General features: G+C 38.8%; 1 protein-coding gene across 2 annotated transcripts in view; it reads left to right on the plus strand.

Moving 5' to 3' along the window:
• Window positions 1-15,747: 15,747 nt before the first annotated feature.
• The window catches only part of LOC127853393 (peptidyl-tRNA hydrolase 2, mitochondrial-like), a 15,210-nt gene continuing 9,068 nt past the window's right edge, over window positions 15,748-21,889 (plus strand). The window contains exons 1-3 of one of the 2 annotated variants that reach the window (XM_052387916.1): window positions 15,748-15,993; window positions 18,061-18,168; window positions 20,609-20,730. In XM_052387916.1, coding sequence (XP_052243876.1) covers window positions 15,883-15,993; window positions 18,061-18,168; window positions 20,609-20,730 — 341 coding nt within the window. In that variant the 5' untranslated portion in view covers window positions 15,748-15,882. Of the gene's footprint in view, window positions 16,024-18,060; window positions 18,169-20,608; window positions 20,731-21,889 lie in introns of both variants that reach the window. The other variant, XM_052387908.1, reaches the window with a different exon arrangement.

Genomic DNA, 21,889 nt, shown 5'->3' on the forward strand with positions numbered 1-21,889 from the left:
GACCGGTCACAACTTTATCAGGAACCACTTGTGGTTGCTTCTTTTTGTTTAATTTACGTTTAGGCATGTTTTTATTTTAAAATATATCCTGATATTATCTGCTTTTTCTATAAATACAGCGTATGACACAACGTGTTGACGTCTGATAAAATTGTATTCGACAAAAACGCACAGACACTCATTTATTCAACCAGTCAACAATCTCGCCCACCCTAAACGGAATACAAAACACGACTATTCAACTAAATCAAAAAAGCATAAAAGTTTCTTTGTATCGATAACAAAGCCAATAAGTAAATGTATACCCGTGAAGGTCAAGAATTGAAACAAAAGGAAAAAGTTACGTCATAAATACAATAATAGTAACATTAACAGCGCTATGACACAATAATAGTAACATTAACAGCGCTATTGACACAAACGTTTATGCCTTTCAGATCCACATATGTTTATAAATATTTTACCGATAAAAATATACGTTTAAATCAAACAAACAAACAAACCCATGAACGAACAAAGTGAATAAATAAATGTGTCATCAATTAAATAAAGATTTGACTCGATCTTCAATTAGCCCTAATATATACACATATATTAAACTGCCTTAAAGTCAGAACGTTCTTATGTCTTTCCTTTTGTTTTATCATACGGCTTCAGGTCGTTTCCAAACTGTTTTTGGAAAGTTCTCAGTTTCAGTTTGTATAAGTAGACATATCTAGATTTGGCGAACGTGACTGCAACGTCGTCCGTCTTCTCGCAGTATGCAGCAGACGAAGGTGTATCTGGTAAAGCCGTAACCTTGGTAACGCCCGAATCCGGGTTTAGTCGGTATATACTTCCGGGCGTCTTAAACAAGCGCCTTTCGAGAGCAAGCGTGTACAGATAACCCCATTTGTCGACGATTATGTCTTTCGTTTGTGCCTGTAACTCGGTGTAATCTTCAACGACACTGAAGTCATTCAAGCCATATACTTTTACGTTGTCGCTGTCAGCTGCAAAAAGTTTTGTTTTGTTTAGTCCAAACTTCAGAAAATTCGGGGCCTCGTTGATGTTCTCCATGACAATCCGTCTCAGCTCACCGTCCAGACCAAACACCTTGATATAAACGCCTTCCATGTCCGAGGAGCATCCGACGTACAAACAGTCGTCCCCGTCGTTGAACGCCAGCCCGAGGCACTCGCCAAAGTTTTTATCGAAGCTAATAACTGGTATTACTCGTTTTATTTGCATCACCATGGACTTCCCAATGGAGGCAATGTATATGCAGCCATTGTTTGCAGTAAAAGCTACCTCGTTCGCATTTATTGCAGCAATGCATACCGGTTTAGGGCGTTCTTCGTCCCATTTGTTTTGTTTGGGAACTAAAAGATTTGAAAGAGGTTTACGGGTGTAATCCGCGCTGTAAACGCGTATCCTGGAGTTCGTAAAATCCGTAATGACAAGTTCGCCATTTGGAAGAAACGCTGACCCGCGAATACAAGCTTCAACGTCAAACTTGATTGTACCGATTTCTGTCAATTCGGGAAACGGTCCCTGGTTAGGAGACACCATGAATGTCTTGCTAATGATGGAGACGCTGTGACGGTTCATCTTCACCTCATCTAAGTGGGCGTTAGCGCACGAGAGACACAGGCCAATCTTGCAGTCCTGGCAGTAGTAGTCGCCCTTGCGCTTCCTTCCCTTCCGTTGACACCAGATACAATGAATGTCGCGAAATGAAACATCGTCCAACAAACCGACGGTTGTGGAGAGTATTGTCCGCTTGTGAGGAATAAGCGCCTCACGCAACGCTGTCAAATCCTGAGAACCACCTTCGGCCATTGTTACATGAACGCAATTGTATTTTATAAAAGCAAATTTCTTTTAACTAAATAAGTCAGATTATAATGACAACAGTGTAAATACACGCTTTACTGTCAGCCTTTGCTAGCGGAAAGATCAGTCTGATATAAATGCCTTTCGCGTAATATAATGCTTAATAGCGGATTAAGTAATACGATATACTTTGGTATATAGATTCATGTATAATAAAGAATAAGTGAATCGGATTTGAATGAACTAAATATATTTTTTGTCATCATGTACAACGTCATTTGACGTTTAAAAACATTTTTCTTTGTTATTTAAATTGTGCAGTCAAAAGACGTAAAAATGTAGTTAACATATAATTTCCAATGTTTTGATAAAGGCATTATGCCGAAACGTCAATTAAAGGAGTATGATCAGAGAGTTATAATTTTTTAATATCCCTTCGGATAATTCAACTGAGCTTATATGTATTTTACAATGGACATTTTAATAATTGAAAGAGCACATAAAATTTGTATCATTAAAAAAAACATATTTATTTATTTTTTTAATTCATTTCTTATAAACATGAGCATGGTGGAAAGTTACAATTAAAAGCACAATTTCTTGGTAGACAAGCAGAAGCTCTCATTTGAACCCAATAAAAATACAATGGATTGCGTTGTGACGCATCGTCGTCGTATAGTATTCGGATGGCGTTCTTTACTGTTAATATATAAAAGAAACAATTAACCATTTTGTACAACTTGACGCTATATAAAGCTTGTTATTCCAATTCATATTCTTTTGAAATGTTAATTAACCCATTTATGCCTAGCGTTTAGAAAAAAGGCCTTGGTAAACAGCGTAGACCAAGATGAAACGCCGCATGATGCGGATTCTCATCAGGGTCTGCGCTGTTTGCTTTAGTAATTTCTGTAAGAAATTTTCTAAATATAGAACTAAATATACTAGGCATCCCTAAGTTTGGAAATTAATTGATCCAATTTAGAAGGATGGGGGAGTCCACTAGGCATAAATGGGTTAAACGAAATGATCTATGCAGCTCAAAATCAACATCTAAATTACATAGAGGATATTTGTTGGATTCGGTGGATTATCGATTTTAATTCACGAGTGATCATAGAAAATAATCACGAGTGAATTAAAATCGATATTCCACCAAATCCAACAAATTTTCTTTTTATTTTATGCTTTTTTCACAGTTTATATACAGTGTTAACGAGTTTAACGAAATAATTTCGCTGGGATAATGACGTCATTTTGTCGAAAAAAATGACGTCATTTCACAGTTAACTGTGAAAATTATCGATAATTTTCACTGATAATTTTCACTGTTTGAAACAGTGAAATTATGAGTTTTAATTCACTGATATTTCTCTATAAACCACCGAAAAGCATAAAATAAATATTATAAATTAATAATCAATGTACGTGCTTTATAGGCAGATCATATGGATGTCCAATGCTTTGTCCTAATTCAAACACAATTATTTATGCTATTTATATGTACCGGATAATAAGTTTAGTGAATTATGCAGATATTTTGTGTAATAAAATGTGTATGAACCAATTTTAGAGGCATCTGATTAAATGTTGAGCATAAACACAACACACTTATTTGAGACCAAAATCATTTTACTATTTTCATTGTCGGTATCGTTTGAGATAATAACTTATCGATTGGCTTATCCTTTACTAATAAATAGAAAAAGTGTTATAAAGTCGATTACCCTTAATAGTTTTAGTTTTAAATTATTTGTTATTTTAATATATACAAGCAGTTTAATTGTAACTCCATCGGGTTATGAACATTATTTGATGCTGGTATTCCAAACGATCGGCGTCCAAATCGAGGAGTGAAAGCGTAACACCAGGGCAAAACAACTCTGAAATTTTTTCACAAAACGACTTTTTGTATATTTTGTATCGCAACACCCATGCCCATCATGTGTTAAAAAATCATTTTTCCAGGCAATCAAATACAAAGTAAAATTGATTTTTTTCCTAAAGTTCTGAGTTGAATTAAATATATTTTTAGTGCGAAAAGGTTCTATGTGCACTGATGGCCTACTTAGAGCCCTTTCACAGTCAGGTTGTTGATGTCAAGAAAAATTATAATCGAAACTTTTAGCAAAATTGAGGAATACATTTAAAAAAATAATATATTTGTTTTTTTGAAAACCTCACAGATAATATTTTGTTACTGATGAAAACTAAGGAAAAAAAAAGATACAATAATTCACTTAGACCGTTTTCGCACTGAATTTGGGTATCTTTTTAAATTTTCTTTAATTATTCTTTTAAAGCGTAACATTTATGATTAACTTCTTTTTAAACATTATTAAGCATTGAATCACTATTTGACATTATGTTTTATTTATACATGAAAACTCTTTAAACTATAAAGCCTATTGAAAAACAAATGGAAACGTAATTGCAGAAAAGCTAGTTTAATTTGAAATGAATTTCAAAGATATTTGCCTTGTTATGAGCTCTCCCTAATTGAAGCTAAGTTCAAAAGTAGTTTAACTTTACTGAGTCTAGTAAGAGTGCTGTGACACACTCTTGGTCCATGCCTCAGGCTCAGAAGGACCTTATTTACTTAGAAATTCACACTTATACCACTAGTATCATTAAACGAATTTTAAAGAGATGTGAGCCATGTTATGACCTCTACCTAATAGAAGAATAAACGCCTTAAAGTGTTCATGATTTGAATGTTAAGATGTGTAATTGTTTAATTGCAGTTACCTTAAATCTTTGTTGTATATAGTATACCTGTAGTAATTGGTGAACTCATGATCAACGTTTTATTAATTGAGAACTGTGAATATAAACACGCTTAACCTTCTTCTATTGCGTTGTAATCATCATAAATACAAAAGATCGCCGCTATATGTTGAGAACAAAACAACGTTTCCCAGATATATCAAAATTAAACCCGCTGTAGAAGCATGGAAGAGGTTACGAAACAGATAATTATTGTTATATTTAATTGTTTTTATTTATTCGGTTTGAGCGATAATGAAGCATTTTGTCCTTGTCTATCGTATCCCTGAAGTTATTGTTGAACTCTTGTTCAATATTTTATAAATTGAGAATATAAACAAGCGTAACCTTATACTATTGCGTTCTTTTCCCGAATCTACTACGTCAATAAGACGCAGCAGATAGTGGACTATTGTTATCATTCATAAACAATCTCTTCCGCGACACGTATAATACAAACATTGTTTATTGATTCTTTTCTATATAAGCTCCGTTCAAAAATATTCAATTTAACACGATAGTCACATAATGTTTCCATTTCTGAATGAAAATAGTTGAAGAACTTAAACCTCTTACATAAATTATACAACTCTTTCTCGCGTAGATACGGCAGATGCGGCAGATGTGGCGAGTAGTAGGCTTTCCGTAGATAACAGCGACCTGACTTGAAATTTTCGCCAATGACATTAGCTGTTCGCTACGTACATGTTGTACTATGCCTAATGCATCTTTAATTGTATTGTAACTTCATGCTGTATTTCTTTTGAATGGTATTCACATGATATTGTATGGCCTTATAAAAAAGTGTAATGCCCTTAACATGAAGGCAATAATTGTTTAATGGAATCGCAAAAGTAAGTGGTATAAGACATTTTCATGTATATTCATGCTTCATTGTTGAAAATGCTTTATGCAAGAATGTCATTATACTTTCTGGTTGTGGCACCATATACATGAAATGTGACACAGCCACATCCCACTTTCGCCATTCTTTACTCTGCCTCTGCATACTACTCTCATTATATTTAGACTCTTCACATTTTATAAAAACATCATGTTCAAATCATGCTCATTTGCATGATGGTGGATGTTGTTGTTGTGTGCTTGACTTTTGAGTGTGTACTTTCTATCAAAAGGTCAAGACATACCCCATTCACTGTAGGTAAAATAAAGAATGTAATCAACTAATAATTATGATGTTAAATTATTAAATATATAAAATTGTTAATTACTTTGCCATTAATTTCGATGTATAATGATGTGGCTTAGGCCTACACAATAGCTTAATATCTGCCAAAGCATACATTAATTTCACAAATAATGATAGAATGTTACAAAAACCATTGAAAACTCAACCTTAAATTCCAAAAAAGTTTCAGATTAGAATGAAAACTTAAGTGTCTATAACGTAAGTTTCACCATTGCACCTTTTCTAACTGGTTACTGATTGTTGGAAATACTTACAAAAACAACACATTATTATTATTTAGTGTGCTTTGTGAATTCAAAATAAACAAAAAACATTCCGTTTTTTGAAATATTTACAAGAATAAGTGTGAATATCTCAAATGTTAATACAATGTACCAAAAAACAAACTGCAAAAAATAAATATTAAGAATAAAATAACATCAATTGACATATAGAATTAAGCATTATTAAAAGATATAAGAACAATATATTTATGCAATCTGATTAGAGCAAATGGTTATAAGTAACATTTTCCTAATGTATTTTAAAAATACCATTATAAATATGTAGAACTTTGTCGCTCTTAAAAATAATTTGACAAAAGTATTTTTTCAGTGCAAAACGGTTCTAAGTGCCATTTTTGCAATATGATCATTTTCAATATAGGAAAAATATTTTATATAAAACTAGAACTTTGTCACAGTCGTGACGTATACCCCCACATGCTGTATTGACACAGAATATTTTGCATGCTGTCCAATGATTGTGAACAAATGTACAGAGTAATTTCAATATCTCACAATGAATGACATAGTTATGGCCGGGACAAGATCATTTATGGTCATTTTTTACCTTTGAACTAAACGTGCGACCTTGACGTTGCATATAGCGACGTAATTCTTTCACATGACACGCCTTCCAATGATGGTGAACAAATGTTCCAAATGATTTTAAAATCTCATAATGAACGACATAGTTATGGCCCGGACAAGCTCATTCATGGCCATTTTTGAACTTTGAACTCAAAGTGTGACCTTGAGCTTGAAGATATCGACGTAATTCTTTCGCGCGACACACCGTCCAATGATGGTGAACAAATGTGCCAGATGATTTTAAAATCTCACTATGAACGGAATAGTCATGGCCCGGAAAAGCTCATTTGTGGCCATTTTTTGCCCTTGAACTCACAGTGTGACCTTGACCTTGGAGATATAGACTTTATTCTTTCGCGCGACACACCGTCCAATGATGGTGAACAAATGCGCCGAATGATTTTAAAGTCTCACAATGAAAGACAAAGTAATGGCCCGGACGAGTTCATTTATGGCCATTTTTGACCTTTGAACTCAAAGTGTGACCTTGACTTTAGAGATATCAACCTAATTCTTTCACGCGACACACCGTCCAATGATGGTGAAAAATGTGCCAAATAATTTTAAAGTCCCACAATAAAAAACAAAGTTATGGCCCGGACAATCATTTGACCTTTGAAATCAAAGTGTGACCTTGACCTTGGAGATATTGACGTAATTCTTTCGCGCGACACACCGTCCAATGATGGTAAACAAGTGTACACAGTCATTTAAAAATCTAAAGATAAATGACATAGTTATGATCCGGACAAACTTTCTGTTAAAAACGGACGTTGTGACCCCCGTGACATAGTTTTTGACCCGGCATGACCCGTATTCAAATGCGGCCTAGACATCATCTAGAAACAACTTCTGACCAAGTTTGGTTAAGATCGGAAGAAATTTCGAGACAGACAGACAGAGAGACAGACCGAGAGACAGACAGACAGACAGACAGACAGACAAACAGACAGACAGACAGACAGACAGACAAAGTGACTCCTTTATAGCTCCCATTACCAAATGTAATGGGTGTATATTAAATACTGTAAATTGGTCATTGAAGTTGGTTTGAAAGCCACTTAGAACTGTTTCGCTCTTAAAACATAGTACAACAAAATGTAAAATTTCAGTGCAAAAGGGTCTGAGTGACATTTTTTTTCAAATACAATTTTTGTTTGTAGAGGATAGTATAGCATCATTTCTCTAATTATCATTTTATAGATCTAATAATGAGCATTTTTAATTTCAAATCTTGATCATTGTCGATGGAAATAAAGATCCAGAAGCAAACAGTTGATACTTATTGATGATCAAGATCATTTTCATACGCAACTTACATCTATCTGAATGCTGTTCCTCAGACCCACCCCTCTTAAAATATACACCTCTTCCATGTTTTTGTCTAGAAAATAAGGGACACTCATAACTGCCCACAGCGCCGTATACACATTGGCACCTGCCAAAACAGTCAGAGTTGAGAAAGTCGAGCGTATACAGTTACCGCCGCTGAATCCAGCGAGGACTGGGCTTACTTTCTTTCACGCTGGAATGATAATGTTGCTGCCACCAAATTGGATGGTCGATATAAAGTGATCCAGTTGTTAGAATGTTGCGATGAACCTTTGCGAAGGGACCTTACAAGAACAACAGGTGGCAAACTAACGGACAATCGGTTGTATTTGCAGCAATTCGTAAGCTAGCAGTGCGTGAAGAAAACACAATGGTGGCAAGAGTGACACTCCACAACATGAGACAAGATCGCGATGAATATGTCCGCAACTTTGGTGCACGTCTGAGAGGACAGGCTGGCATTTGTAAATTTGTTATTGACAGCAACAATTGTGCAGTCAAAGTTAATTACACTGAAGCAGTCATGCGTGATGTTCTCACAAGAGGTGTTGCTGACCCTGACATTCAACTTGACTTACTTGGTGATCAAAACCAGATCATGTCGCTAGAGGAAATGTTCCAATTCGTGGAAGCCAATGAAGCAGGAAAAAGGTCAGCTTCGAGACTTTTAGACTCCCATGCTGTTGGAGCAGCCACCAGTTACAAGAAGCAGCAACAGTCCAGCAGAGACACCCAAGAATCTTGCTCCTACTGTGGCAAACGGAGCCACCGAAAGAAAAGAACTGCATAGGAACGCCCAGCTTATTGCCACATGTGTGCCCAATTCAGATGTGAACACCACTTTGAGAGTGTGTGCCGTAGTGTGGACAATCCAAGGCGCCCTTCACACACTCAGCCTAAAAACTTTGACAAGGAACGTGCTCTGTTTGACGCATTATGTACTGTAGATTCCTCTCAAATACAGCATCAGGATGTGAACACTATAAACAATAATAAACACAGCATCCCGCTTGATCATCATGTCTATGACAATCTTTCCGACACTTGTATTCGCAGAAGCTCTAAGCAGCTTCAACCATTCGAAAAAGTGTCTATACAGGCTCTTCCAGATGACTACTTGGCACTTGGCATCAATCTTCCCAAACCGTCTCTAGCTACAGTGATACCGGCTATGACTGATACCGGATGCCAGAGCTGCCTTGTCGGTCTCAAAGTTGTACATCGCCTTGGATTGCGTGAATCCGACCTCATCCCTGTGACAATGCGCATGCACACAGCGAACTATGATGGCATTAAAAATTATCGGTGCCCTATAACTGCGGATGTCGAGAAAGGACTCTAGTGGTCAAGAAGTTGAAACCAGCAGATAACATATGTTACCGACTCATCGGACAAACTTTTTCTGAGTCGAGAAGCCTGTATCAATCTTGGTATCATCACAGACAGCTTTCCGGAAATCCATGCCTCACAACAATACAGTGCTGCAGCATTGAATGGTGAAGACAAAGCTCTATGTGGATGCCCTGCCCGTCAGCTACGGCCAGCTCCACCTAGTACATTACCATGCTCACCGACAGAAGAGAATCGTGTCAAACTGCAACAGTACCTCCTTGAGTTCTACAAAGCAGGCACCTTTAACTCATGTGAACATCAAACACTTGGACTGATGTACAGTCCGCCAATGAAACTTCTGGTAGATCCCAACGATAAACCAGTTGCTTATCACACACTGGTACCAGTTCCAATCCACTGGCGAGATGCAGTCAAGACAGGTCTTGACCAAGACGTGCGACTGGGCGTCATTGAGCCCGTCCCTATTGGAGAGCCTGCCACTTGGTGCCATAAAATGGTTGTGTGTGCAAAGAAAAATGGACAGCAAAGACGCACTGTTGCTCTGCAGGTCCTTAATGCTCATGGCACACGTGAAACATATCACACACCATCACCTTTTCTTCAAGCACGATCAGTCCCTCAGGGCTACAGTGCTTCGATTGATGGATACACCCGACGCTATGGTGAGATTGTTCCAGACATCCCTCACAAAACCAAATGTATTGACGATGCTTAGCTATGGGCTGTTGATCTTGAGGACAGTTTCTTTCAAGCGGTACACTGGCTGGACATTTGCGGTCGAAATGGCATAACACTTAATCCAGAAAAGTTTGTGTTGGGAGCTGATGTTGTGGAATTTGCAGGATTCGAAATAACACGCAACGATGTAAGACCGTGCCAGATATACTTACAAGCCATCCTTAACTTCCCCACACCAAAAGGACATTACAGATGTGCGTTCCTGTTTTGGTCTAGTAAACCAGGTATCATATGCTTTCAGCATGGCCGAAAGAATGCTACCTTTAAGGGAACTTTTGAAACCTGGCCCTCCGTTAAACTGGTATGTTCATCCACAGGCCATCTTCGATGAGTCAAAACTACTGATCGCCAGCGAAAGAGAAAAGGATGTTCGTATCTTTGACCCCAAAAGACCCACATGTCTGGCGACCGACTGGTCAAAAACCGGGTATTGGATTCTGGTTCCTTCAAAAGCACTGCGTATGCTCAAAGAAGGAGCCCTTTTGTTGCCCATCTGGATGGAAGATTACATTCGTTGGCAGCAGATTCACTCATCAAGCAGAGTCTCGCTATGCACCAGTTAAGGGTGAAGCACTTGCCGTCGCAGATTCCCTTGACAAGGCCAGGCACTTCGTCCTAGGCTGCGCAGACCTCATCATCGCTGTTGACCATAAGCCTCTTCTTAAGATATTCACAGACCGATACCTTGAGGGCATCTCTAATACTCGTATAAGAAACTTAAAAGAAAAAACGCTACGCTACAGGTTCCGTATGGTTCACATCCCAGGTGTCAAACATCGCGCCACTGATTGCCTGTTACGTCATCCAACCAGTGATGCAGAAAAGCTGATGTTGCCAGATGACGAAACACACATCGATTCAACCTCTGCTAGCCGCAGCTCTCTTATGACTGGTCGATGAATAGATGAATGGGTCATTGCAGGTGTTATTCCATCCCTCAATGCTCTCATCCTTCGATCAGTCACCTGGGACATAGTTTGCTCAGCCACAGCTAGCGCTGCAGACATGCTAGCATTGACCGAAATCATCGAATTTGACATCCCGGAGCACCGTCACCAGCTGCCAGAATCGCTCCGAGACTACTTTCAGTACCGTGAAGGTCTATCTACAGTCGATGGCGTCATCCTATACAAAGACCATGTTGTCATACCACCATCACTGAGAGACGAAGTACTCGAGGCTCTGCACGCAGCTCATCAAAGTGTCACCTCCGTGGTTGCTAGGGAAAAGACATCAGTATTTTGGACAGAAATAACACCTGCCATTACGGCTCATCGTACCAGTTGCCAACAATACAACCGTGGGAGGCGGAAAACGACAACGGGCGAGGCATGGTATGATATTGCGCAAGGGGGGGGGGGTTAGAGGGTTAGGGTTAGGGTTAGTGTTAGGGGTCGGGTTAGGGTTTGGGTTAGCCTAAACCCAACCCTAACCCTAACCAGACCCCTCACCCGCCCTTACCCTAACCCTTTTTGGGGTTATCACCCCTGACCATGCCTCGGCCCGTTGTAGTTTTTCCGCCTCCCATGCAACCGTAGTGCACCATCAAATCCTAGCGCACAACAAGTACCTCCATTAAGTCCAGAGTATCCATTCTGGTGTCCTATTTGCTGACTATTTAAGCTACCAAGGGCATCATTCCTTGTTGTAGTGGACCGTTATTCTAACTGGCCCATTGTAGAGCAGGCAGATAACAGAGCCCAAGGACTGATTACACTAATACTCGTCTTAGACGTATCTTTGTGACATATGGAATACCAGATGATTTACCTCAGATGGTGGCCCTGACTTCAATGCTGCAGCCACCTGTCAATTCCTGAGTGATTGGGGTGTACATCATCGCCTATCCTCCGTAGCCTTCCCACACAGCAACTGTGGGGCCGAAATCGATGTAAAGACAGTGAAGCGTCTCCTTATGGATAACACAACTTCCACTGGTGACATAAACACAGATGCCTTCCAGCGTGCCATGCTTCAGTACAGAAACACACCAGACAGGGATACCTAACTCTCTCCAGCCATGTGCATATTTTGCCGTCCTATTGAGACTTCATACCAATTCCACCTGTAAAGTATAAACCGCATGAAACTTGGTTAAGCATATCACTGGCCCGTGAAGAAGCCTTGCGAAGCAGGCACATGCGGTGTGCAGAAAAACTGTCAGAGCACAATCAGAGATCACCACCTCTTGCTGTGGGAGATAATGTTCGCCTGCAAAACTCTATCCTCGCAAGTGGGACAAGACTGGAGTAGTAATTGAAGTTCGCCAATTCGACCAGTATGTGGTACGACTTGATGGCTCAAGACGGGTAATCCTTCGCAATAGGAAGTTCCTACGGAAGTATGTCCCCGTTCAACTACCACCACGACGGCTGTCTATTGATAGTGACCTAGCACTCAGACTACCTGCAGCTACAACTGAAAATCCCACAATCCATCACACCAGCAGTAATCCCATCACATGCAAACAGATCTACGCCGGCTGCAACCAACATTGGGATTCCAACACACTCTGCTACTAAACCTACTGTGTCACCCAGTACGGGAACAACAAGCAGCAGTGAGACACCCAGCCGAGGTAACCTGCTGCAGAGTCGTCGTCAGCTAGCCTATACTGAGCCTCCGAGTCCTGACAGTCGACCAGTAGACGTTTCCGTGGACACAGGGCCAAGTCGCGGGACACCAATCCGCATAACCCCGCAAACACACCTGTTGTGCACTCCAGTCAGACGATCAGGAAGGGCTAGAATTGCCCCAGAGTGGCAGAAATACAAGTTTATGAGATTATTGACAAAGACTCATATAGTTGACCACATCAAAGACATTTGCTTATTGTTGTTGTTTAAAAGTTCAAATTTCTTCTTACTTTATAAGGGAGTAGACTAGTGTGCTCCAATGTTCCCATTTTTATCGTTATCAATCTTTGTTTCAACTTTAGTTAAAGTGTCATATTATTTCGTATGAACATTTCATACCCAAAGACTTGGGGAGAGATAGAGGATAGTATAGCATCATTTCTCTAATTATCATTTTATAGATCTAATAATCATCATTGTTAATTTCAGATCTTGATTCATTTTCGATGGAACTAAAGATTCTAAAGCAAATAGTTGATACTTATTTAGTTTGTGAAAATTCAAACATGTTTTTGTAACGTGATTACAACATAATATTCTCAATCAAACTTGAAATTATAAAGCCTTCGTTGTTGATTTTTAATCTGAAACAGTTTTTAACATTCTCCAGTAAAATTTTGAAATATGCACTTGGTGCAGTTTTGCTTTCACCCGGGCCTCGAGATGCACTACCGGTATATATATTAACAATGAGGAGCAAGTAGTAGATCCTCCGCTTCCCCAGTAGTCTGGTCGTGGAGTTTGGCAAGTGTTGTGGTCGGTTCGACCGAATAGTGGAGCTCATTGGGTCATCGTCGACTTGAAATGGCTTGAAGTCAACCGGGGTGACTAGAAGCCGCTTCTTGTCACCCTAGGGTGACTTCAGGCCGATTCATGTCACCCTGAGGTGACTTCAAGCCAACCGGGTGACTAGATCGGCTTGAAGTCACCCCAGGGTAACATGAATCGGCTTCCAGTCACCCAGGGTGACCTCAAGCCATTTCAGGTCGACATTGACCCAATGAGCATAGCAGGATGACTTCAAGCTATTTTTGGTCGACAATGACCCAATTAGTCATTCAGCCAAGTACCCAAAATTGAGGTGGGGTGTACCAGTAAGGAGGCAAAACTACACCTATATATCTTGAAAGATGCATGCCAGTAGCATATGAAAATGGTTAATAACAGTCGGGTACTGGCAGCTTTTGGTATTTTTTATGTCCCCCACTACTATAGTGGGGGACATATTGTTTTTGCCCTGTCCGTTGGTTTGTGTGTTTGCCCCAACTTTAACATTTGCCATAACTTTAACAATATTGAAGATAGCAACTTCATATTTGGCATGCATGTGTATTCATGGAGCTGCACATTTTGAGTGGTGAAATGAACATAATCAACACATTTTATTAAACTTGTATGTATTGTTCAAGTTTTTAAAACAAGTACAAGAAGGAAGAATGACGCAGTAGATGCCACATAAAATATTAATATCAACCCAAGAAGCAAAAAATGAACATTCAAAATATAAAAGCACACTCTAATTTACTCCCACATACAATAAGACAGAGCACGTGCGCTTAACAAGAAAAAGTAAGCTCAGATCATTGTATTTTGCACAAATATTGCCTACACGTGGTTTAAACAGGTACACGTTCTTAAGTATGTTTCCGGTATTAGAGGAATTCATAACACTGTTTTGATAACTTCCTGTTGTTGTCACTAAGTACAACGAAATATGTCCCATTAATGGCTAAACTGTGTAGAGTCACATAATTCTTATATTATAATAGTTTTTTTTTCTAAATTGATATTCTGTGTACATATGTCGGTGCAGTGTGCTTCAGTTCATTGATTTAAGCTATATTTTTCTCAATATGTACACACACATATGAAACAATCAGTTTTAAGGGGTTTAAACTAAGTCTTTCCACTAGCAAAATAATGTTATTTAGCTAATATAATTATGTATTTTCATTATGTACGGTATTGAAGGCCAAAGTGTTTGTACCATTTGATTACAAATCAAGTTATACTGACTCGGTTTGTGCTTTTTCTTAGTTGTGCATCCCAAACCTTAACAAAATTATGAAAATTAAGCTGACTGATGCCCCCATCTTCAAAGGAAAAACAAGCGATGTGTTTGTGAAACACTATGCCACCCTATATATGACCTTTGACCTTGAAGGATGACCTTGACTTGACCTTTTACCACTAAAAATGTGCAGCTCCATGAGATACACATGCATGCCCAATATGAAGTTGCTAACTTCAATATTGCAAAAGTTATGGCAAAAGTTAACGTTGGGGCAAACAAACAAAAACGATATGTCCCCCAATATAGTGGTGGGGGATATAGAAAATACCAAAAGCTGCCAGTACCAGACTGTTATCAACCATTTTCATATGCTACTGGCATGCATCTTCCAAGATATATAGATGTTGTTTTGCCTCCCTTACTGGTACACGCCCACCTCAATGTTGGGTAATTGGCTGAATAACTATAGCTAAACTAGCTATTTAGTCAAAGCCTGACGATTGCCATAGAAACAGCTCAATAATAACTTATAGCTGCCCAAGTGAGATTGTAATCACACATTTTGTTTCTTCATACAATTAAGTAAGATAGGTGTTGTTTTGCCCCCCTGAGTGGTACACCCCAACCCATCTAGCTGATAGACTAAATGAGGCTCGATTGGTCATTGTCGGCTCGGGTACTACTTACATGTACCCCGGGTACTCTTAAGTATACTTACATGTACCCCGGGTATGGTAAATATACTAAAACGTACCCAGGAAATGTAACGCTAAATCGGTCTTTGTCGGCTACTTTTTGAAATCTATTATATTGACATGTATGTAAATTTTCTGTAAGATGGCCTCTATATTATCGAAACTAATACTCAAAAAGCATGTTGATGCAGTTTTGTTAAAAGAGAAGTCTTTTTTAGATAATCAGTAGCGCGTTTTACGACATCGGATTTTGGGCGGGAATATAACTCGGGTACAGTCTAAAATCGACCGGTACGATTAAGTATATTTACCATACCCGGGGTACATGTAAATATACTTAAGAGTACCCGGGGTACATGTAAGCAGTACCGAGCCGACAATGACCAATCGAGCCTAAATGAGCAATAGCGGACCGATCCGACTTACGTGACCTTTTACCAAAATCGTTGTCAAACAAATCGTACCAATATCGATGATAGCGAAAGAGCATATTATGGCTACTGCTGCCGCTGTGTCTGTTGGGGTTGGAATAGGTGTTGTTGTCGGATGGTTAATTCGTGGAAGGTTCCGATCATTCGCACTGGTATCTAGAAAGGCTGCCATTAATCGAGAGGTGTAGATAATAATAACTATATTTCGATTCGCCCCTTTTACAATTCGTAACCATTTGATAATGCCTATGGGGCAATTTGTCGAAATACTAGATGGCAAGTAAATGAGGAACTTAAGTGATTACTTGCAAACGTACTGTATAGAAATATGCTCTTTGGAAAATACGATACGTATCACTTAATAGTGTTTATTTTGCACATCAAACTTGTATAAAAATTAAAATCGTGTCGTCTTACACGGCAGTTCACTCTATAGTTCTGGCTACCATAACTTTAAATGTCGCGTTTTATGATTTTAACAGGCGCGACTTTATACTTTAAATACTAAATTAATTTTTGTGCAAACCTAACACATTTGTGTATTTTGACAATGACCGCGCTCTCGTCTTTGTTTTTTTGAAAATGTTTTTTAATTAATGAAGAAATTATCAAAAATGTTACCCGAAGCGATGGTTTGTTGACATCCGATTGTCCCACACATAGCTGAAAAAGTCCTGTGGTACCGGCACCTTGCATAAGCCAATAAATTTTATTTGGGCACATTTTTGTCAGTGGATTGGTCTAATTAATTGTTAATATTTTTGTTCATTTTGCTCACTGTCTAAGGAACATTTGTCCTACAATCTTTTAAATGGGAACATCTTTGGACATGGAGTTCAACCCAAGTAAATGCCAAGTTTTAAACATAACCAGAAATAAATCAAACTTCTCTTTTAATTACAGACTCCATGGACAAATACTAGAAACTGTTGACAATGCAAAATGCTTAGGTGTGGACATCTCAAAAGACCTTTCCTGGAACACCCATATAAATAGAATTACAAATAACACTAATAAATCTCTTGGTTTTCTACGCAGGAACATACAGACAAGAAATTCCAACATTCGCCAGCTGGCATACAAGACAATAGTTAGACCACAGGTTGAATATGCTTCTTCCATATGGAGTTCTCACACTTTACAAAATATACAAAAAAATGAAAATGTACAGCGTTTAGCAGTCCGCTAGGTCAAGCATAATTATTCTCCATATGACAGTGTCACCTCCATGCAACAGGAACTTGGTTGGCAGACCCTACAAGACAGACGAAACGAAATGACTAAATTAATAATCTTTTTCAAAATTGTTCAAGGTTTAGTAGCCGTGCCGCTACCATCATATATTGAGCGATCCACCAGATTCACTCGTCACATGCACCCCCTCTCTTTCAGACAGATCCATACCACTGCAAATTATTATAAGTTTTCATTTTTCCCAAGTGCTATTGTGATGTGGAACAACCTCCCTGCCACTTCAGTATTACATCCTGATCTTGAAGGGTTTAAGCGGTCACTGCTTTCCCCTTCTGCCCCTTGAACTCGAGAGACATGCTTTTATCAGCTTTAACTTTAAATCACTTCACCATGCATGATTAATCGAACATACTTTTATCTTTCTCACTTATTCACTTTTATCTTGCACTGACTGCGTACCTGTCAATAATACCCGCAAGGCGAGTTAGAAAGTATATAAAGAAAGATAGATAGATAGAAAGGTATTGGTCTGCTTATTACATGGCGGGACACTACCAGGTAAACTGTAATGATCACAGGGTTTAAACATGAACACTGTATTCTTTTATATTAATGAGCTATTATGATAATAACTGACAACTAAGGAAACCCCTATCCTATGATAATTCAGGTTGCAATGCTAGATACTTGAGTTTGAAGATGTATACATTTCATGTACTGCTTAACTAGTTGGAGTTAGGGGTCTTAATTAGAATGTAAAGAGTCGCATACATTATCTACAGAGAATTGTAACATAGGATCATATCATAAAATATACTGGCTTATCTTGAGGGAAGTGAGACCCTTTTCAATAGACCAGGTCACAGCCTCACCGAGGGGGGGATGCAATAGTAATAGCACTTCAACCATAAAGAAGAAATGAAAACCTGAAGGAGCTTACAAGTTTACTAAATATCCTTTGTTAGGAGAACATTTTGCTTAGTAGTTGGTTATATTTAACTCTCACTTATTTCTTCATTTGACAGATAGATTTAAATGACAATTCTCCAAGCCCTAAAGATGATGGCGAATACAAGATGGTAATAGTTGTACGTACAGACCTAAAGATGGGAAGAGGCAAGGCGGCAGCACAGGTACATATATGAACCATTCCTTTTTACTTATAAACATTAATGCATCAGTGCACCTTAATGAAAGAATATATAAGTAACCATATCTATATTATCCGTGGTAGCAAGTTAAATTAACATACCCTTTTTATTAGCTCACCTGATTGCTCAGGTGAGCTTTTGTGACCGTCTTTGTCCGTCCGTCTGTCCGTTAACATTTGCTCTTAAACACTCTAGAGGCCACATTTCTTGTTCCATCTTCATGAAACTTGGTCAGAAGCTTTGTCCCAATGAAATTTCTGCCGAGTTCGAAACTGGGTTGTGCCAGATTAAAAACAAATTCATAAGGTCAAAAAAAGAAAAACCTTGTAAACACCGTAGAAGTCACACTTCATGCCCAATCTTCATGTAACTTTGTCAAAATGTTTGTCTTAATGATATCATGGTTGAGTTCAAAAGTGGTTCCGATCCATTGAAAAACATGGCCGCCAGTGGGCGGGCAGTTTTCCTTATTTGGCTATAGAGAAACCGTGTAAACACTCTAGAAGTCACACTTTTTGCCCAATCATCATGAAAGTTGGTGAAAACATTGCTTCAATTGATGTCTCGGACGATTTCGAAAATGGTTGAGATCGGTGAAAAACCATGGCCGCCAAAGGGCAGGGCATTTTTCTATGTATAAATTGGCAGTTTTCCCTATTTGGCTATAGAGAAAGCTTGTAAACACTCTAGAAGTCAAATTTTTGCCCAATCATCATGGAAGTTAGTCAAAACATTGGTTATATTGATATCTCTGACGAGTTTGAAAATGGCCGGGATTGGTGAAAAACATGGCCGCCATTGCGGGCATTTTTCTCTATATGTATATAGTGAAAAAATGTGAACACAGTAGAAGTCACATTTTTTACCAAATTTTCATGAAATTTGCTCAGAACATTTGTTTCCTTGATACGAGAGTTGAGTTCAAAAATGGTTCCGGTCAGTTGAATAACATGGCTGCTGGAGGGGGGCAGTTTTCTCATTATGCCCCCCCCCCCCCCCTGTCGAAGAAGAGGAGGTATATTGTTTTGCTCATGTCGGTCCGTCCGTCCACCAGATGGTTGCCGGATGATAACTCAAGAGAGCTTATGCCAAGGATCATGCAACTTCATAGGTACATTGATCATGACTCGCAGATGACTCCTATTGATTTTTAGTTCACTAGGTCAAAGGTCAAGGTCACGATGACCCGAAAAGTAAAATGGTTTTTGAATGATAACTGAAGACACTTATGCCTAGGATCATGAAACTTCACAGATACATTGATCATGACTCGCAGATGACCCCTATTGATTTTCAGGTCACTAGGTCAAAGGTCAAGGTCACGGTGACCCAAAGCAGTAAAATGGTTTCCGGATGATGACTCAAGAACGCTTATGCCTAGGATCATTAAACTTCATAGCTACATTGATCATGACTCACAGATAACCCCTATTGATTGTCAGGTCACTAGGTCAAAGGTCAAGGTCATGATGACCCAAATAGTAAAATGGTTTCCGGATGAAAACTCAAGAACCCTTAGGCCTAGGATCATGAAACTTATAGGTACATTGATCATGACTCGTAGATGACCCCTATTGATTTTCAGGTCGCTAGGTCAAAGGTGAAGGTGACCTGAAATAGTAAAATGGTTTCCAGATGATAACTCAAGAACGCTTATGCCTAGGATCATGAAACTTCATAGGTACGTTGATCATGACTGGAAGATGACCACTATTGATTTTCAGGTCACTAGGTCAAAGGTCAAGGTCAGGGTGACCTGAAATAGTAAAATGGTTTCTGGATAACTCAAGAACGCTTATGCCTAGGATCATGAAACTTCATAGGTACAATGATCATGACTGGCAGATGACCACTATTGATTTTCAGGTCACTAGGTCAAAGGTCAAGGTGACCTGAAATAGTAAAATGGTTTCTGGATGATAACTCAAGAACGCTTATGCCTAGGTTCATGAAACTTCATAGGTATATTGATCATGACTCGCAGACGACCCCTATTGATTATCAGGTCACTAGGTCAAAGGTCAAGGTCACAATGCCAAATAACGTATTCACACAATGGTTGCAAGGTCACGGTGACTCAACTTAGAAAAATGGTTTCTGGTTGATAACGCAAGAATGCTTACGCCTAGGATCATGAAACTTCATAGGTATATTGATCATGACTCACAGATGAAATAATGATGAAACTTGACCAGGATGTTTGTCTGGACAATATCTAGGTCAAGTTTGACATTTGGTAAAGATTGAATGAACCAACTCCTCTCAGGTGAGCAAAGTAGGGCCATCTTGGCCCTCTTATATTAATTTATGTAGCCTGTATATTTTTTTCCCATCCATATGGTACATTCCTTTGGTTCTCTCTCCAGTCTTATTAGAATAACAAATAAATATGATCTGTCATATTGATTGTTTCACTCTCAAGTGTGCACATGGAGCCCTTGGGGCAGCTGAGAAATGCCTGGTGACCGACAAGGACACCCTGTATGCATGGAAGGCCTGTGGACAGCCTAAAGTAGTTGTCAAAACAGATACAGAACAGTCCTTGTAAGTACTAAGCATTTTAATTTTTACATACTGATTTGTGGATATATTGAAGCAATCGGGTCTTTGGAATGATTTCTTTTTGGCTGTCTTTAGAAGAACATAAAAATGTAATTCATTTAAAATGTTGAATAAACTAAGTGATATTTAATTTAAGCAGACATTTTTGTCTAAGTTCATATGCAGCTGAATAGTGCATCAGGTACAAATTGTTTTAAACTCCACTGGCCAGAGGCCAGCGAGGCTTATGTCATGGTCTTGTGTCCGTTGTGCGTGTGTGCGTGCGTTAACTTTTCCTTAAAACATCATTCTCCTAAACTACTGGTCCAATTCTAATGAAATTTCTCAGAAATGTTCCTTGGTGAACCTCTTTCAAATTTGTTTAAATTATGCCCCTGGGTTCAAATTTGACCCTGCCCCAGGGTCACAAAAATGAAAATTTGCTTATATAAGGCCTATTTTGTGAAAACTTTCAAAAATCTTCCTGTCCATAACCATTGGACCTAGGGCTATCAAATTTGGTATGTAGAGACATCTAATAGTCCTCTACTACCAATTTTATTCAAATTATGCCCCTGGGGTCAATTTGACCCTGCCCCTGGGTCACAAAATTGAACATATGCTTATATAATGCCTATTTTGTGAAAACTTTCAAAACCTTCTCGTCCATAACCATAGGCCTAGGGCTATCAAATTTGGTATGTAGAGACATATCTAATAGTCCTCTACCAAATTTCTTCAAATTATGCCCCTGGGGTCAATTTTGACCCTGCCCCTGGGGTCACAAAATTGAACATATGCTTATATAAGGCTTATTTTGTTAAAACTTTAAAAAATCTTTTCTGCCACAACCATTGGGCCAAAGGCTACCAAATTGGTATTGAGACATCTAATAGTCCTCTACCAAATTTCTTCAAATTATGCCCCTGTGGTCCAAATGTGACCCTGCCCCGGGGGTCACAAATTGAACATACCCGGTATGCTTATATAAGGTCTATTTTGTGAAAACTTTACAAATCCTGTCCATAGCCATTGGGCCTAGGGCTACCAAATTTGGTATGTAGTGACATCTTATAGTCCTCTACCAAGTTTTTTTCAAATTAAGCCCCTGGGGTCAAGTTTGACGCTACCCAGGGTCACAAAATTGAACCTATGCTTATTT

The sequence above is a fragment of the Dreissena polymorpha genome, chromosome 1, assembly GCF_020536995.1.
Source record: "Dreissena polymorpha isolate Duluth1 chromosome 1, UMN_Dpol_1.0, whole genome shotgun sequence".
NCBI lineage: Eukaryota > Metazoa > Mollusca > Bivalvia > Myida > Dreissenidae > Dreissena > Dreissena polymorpha.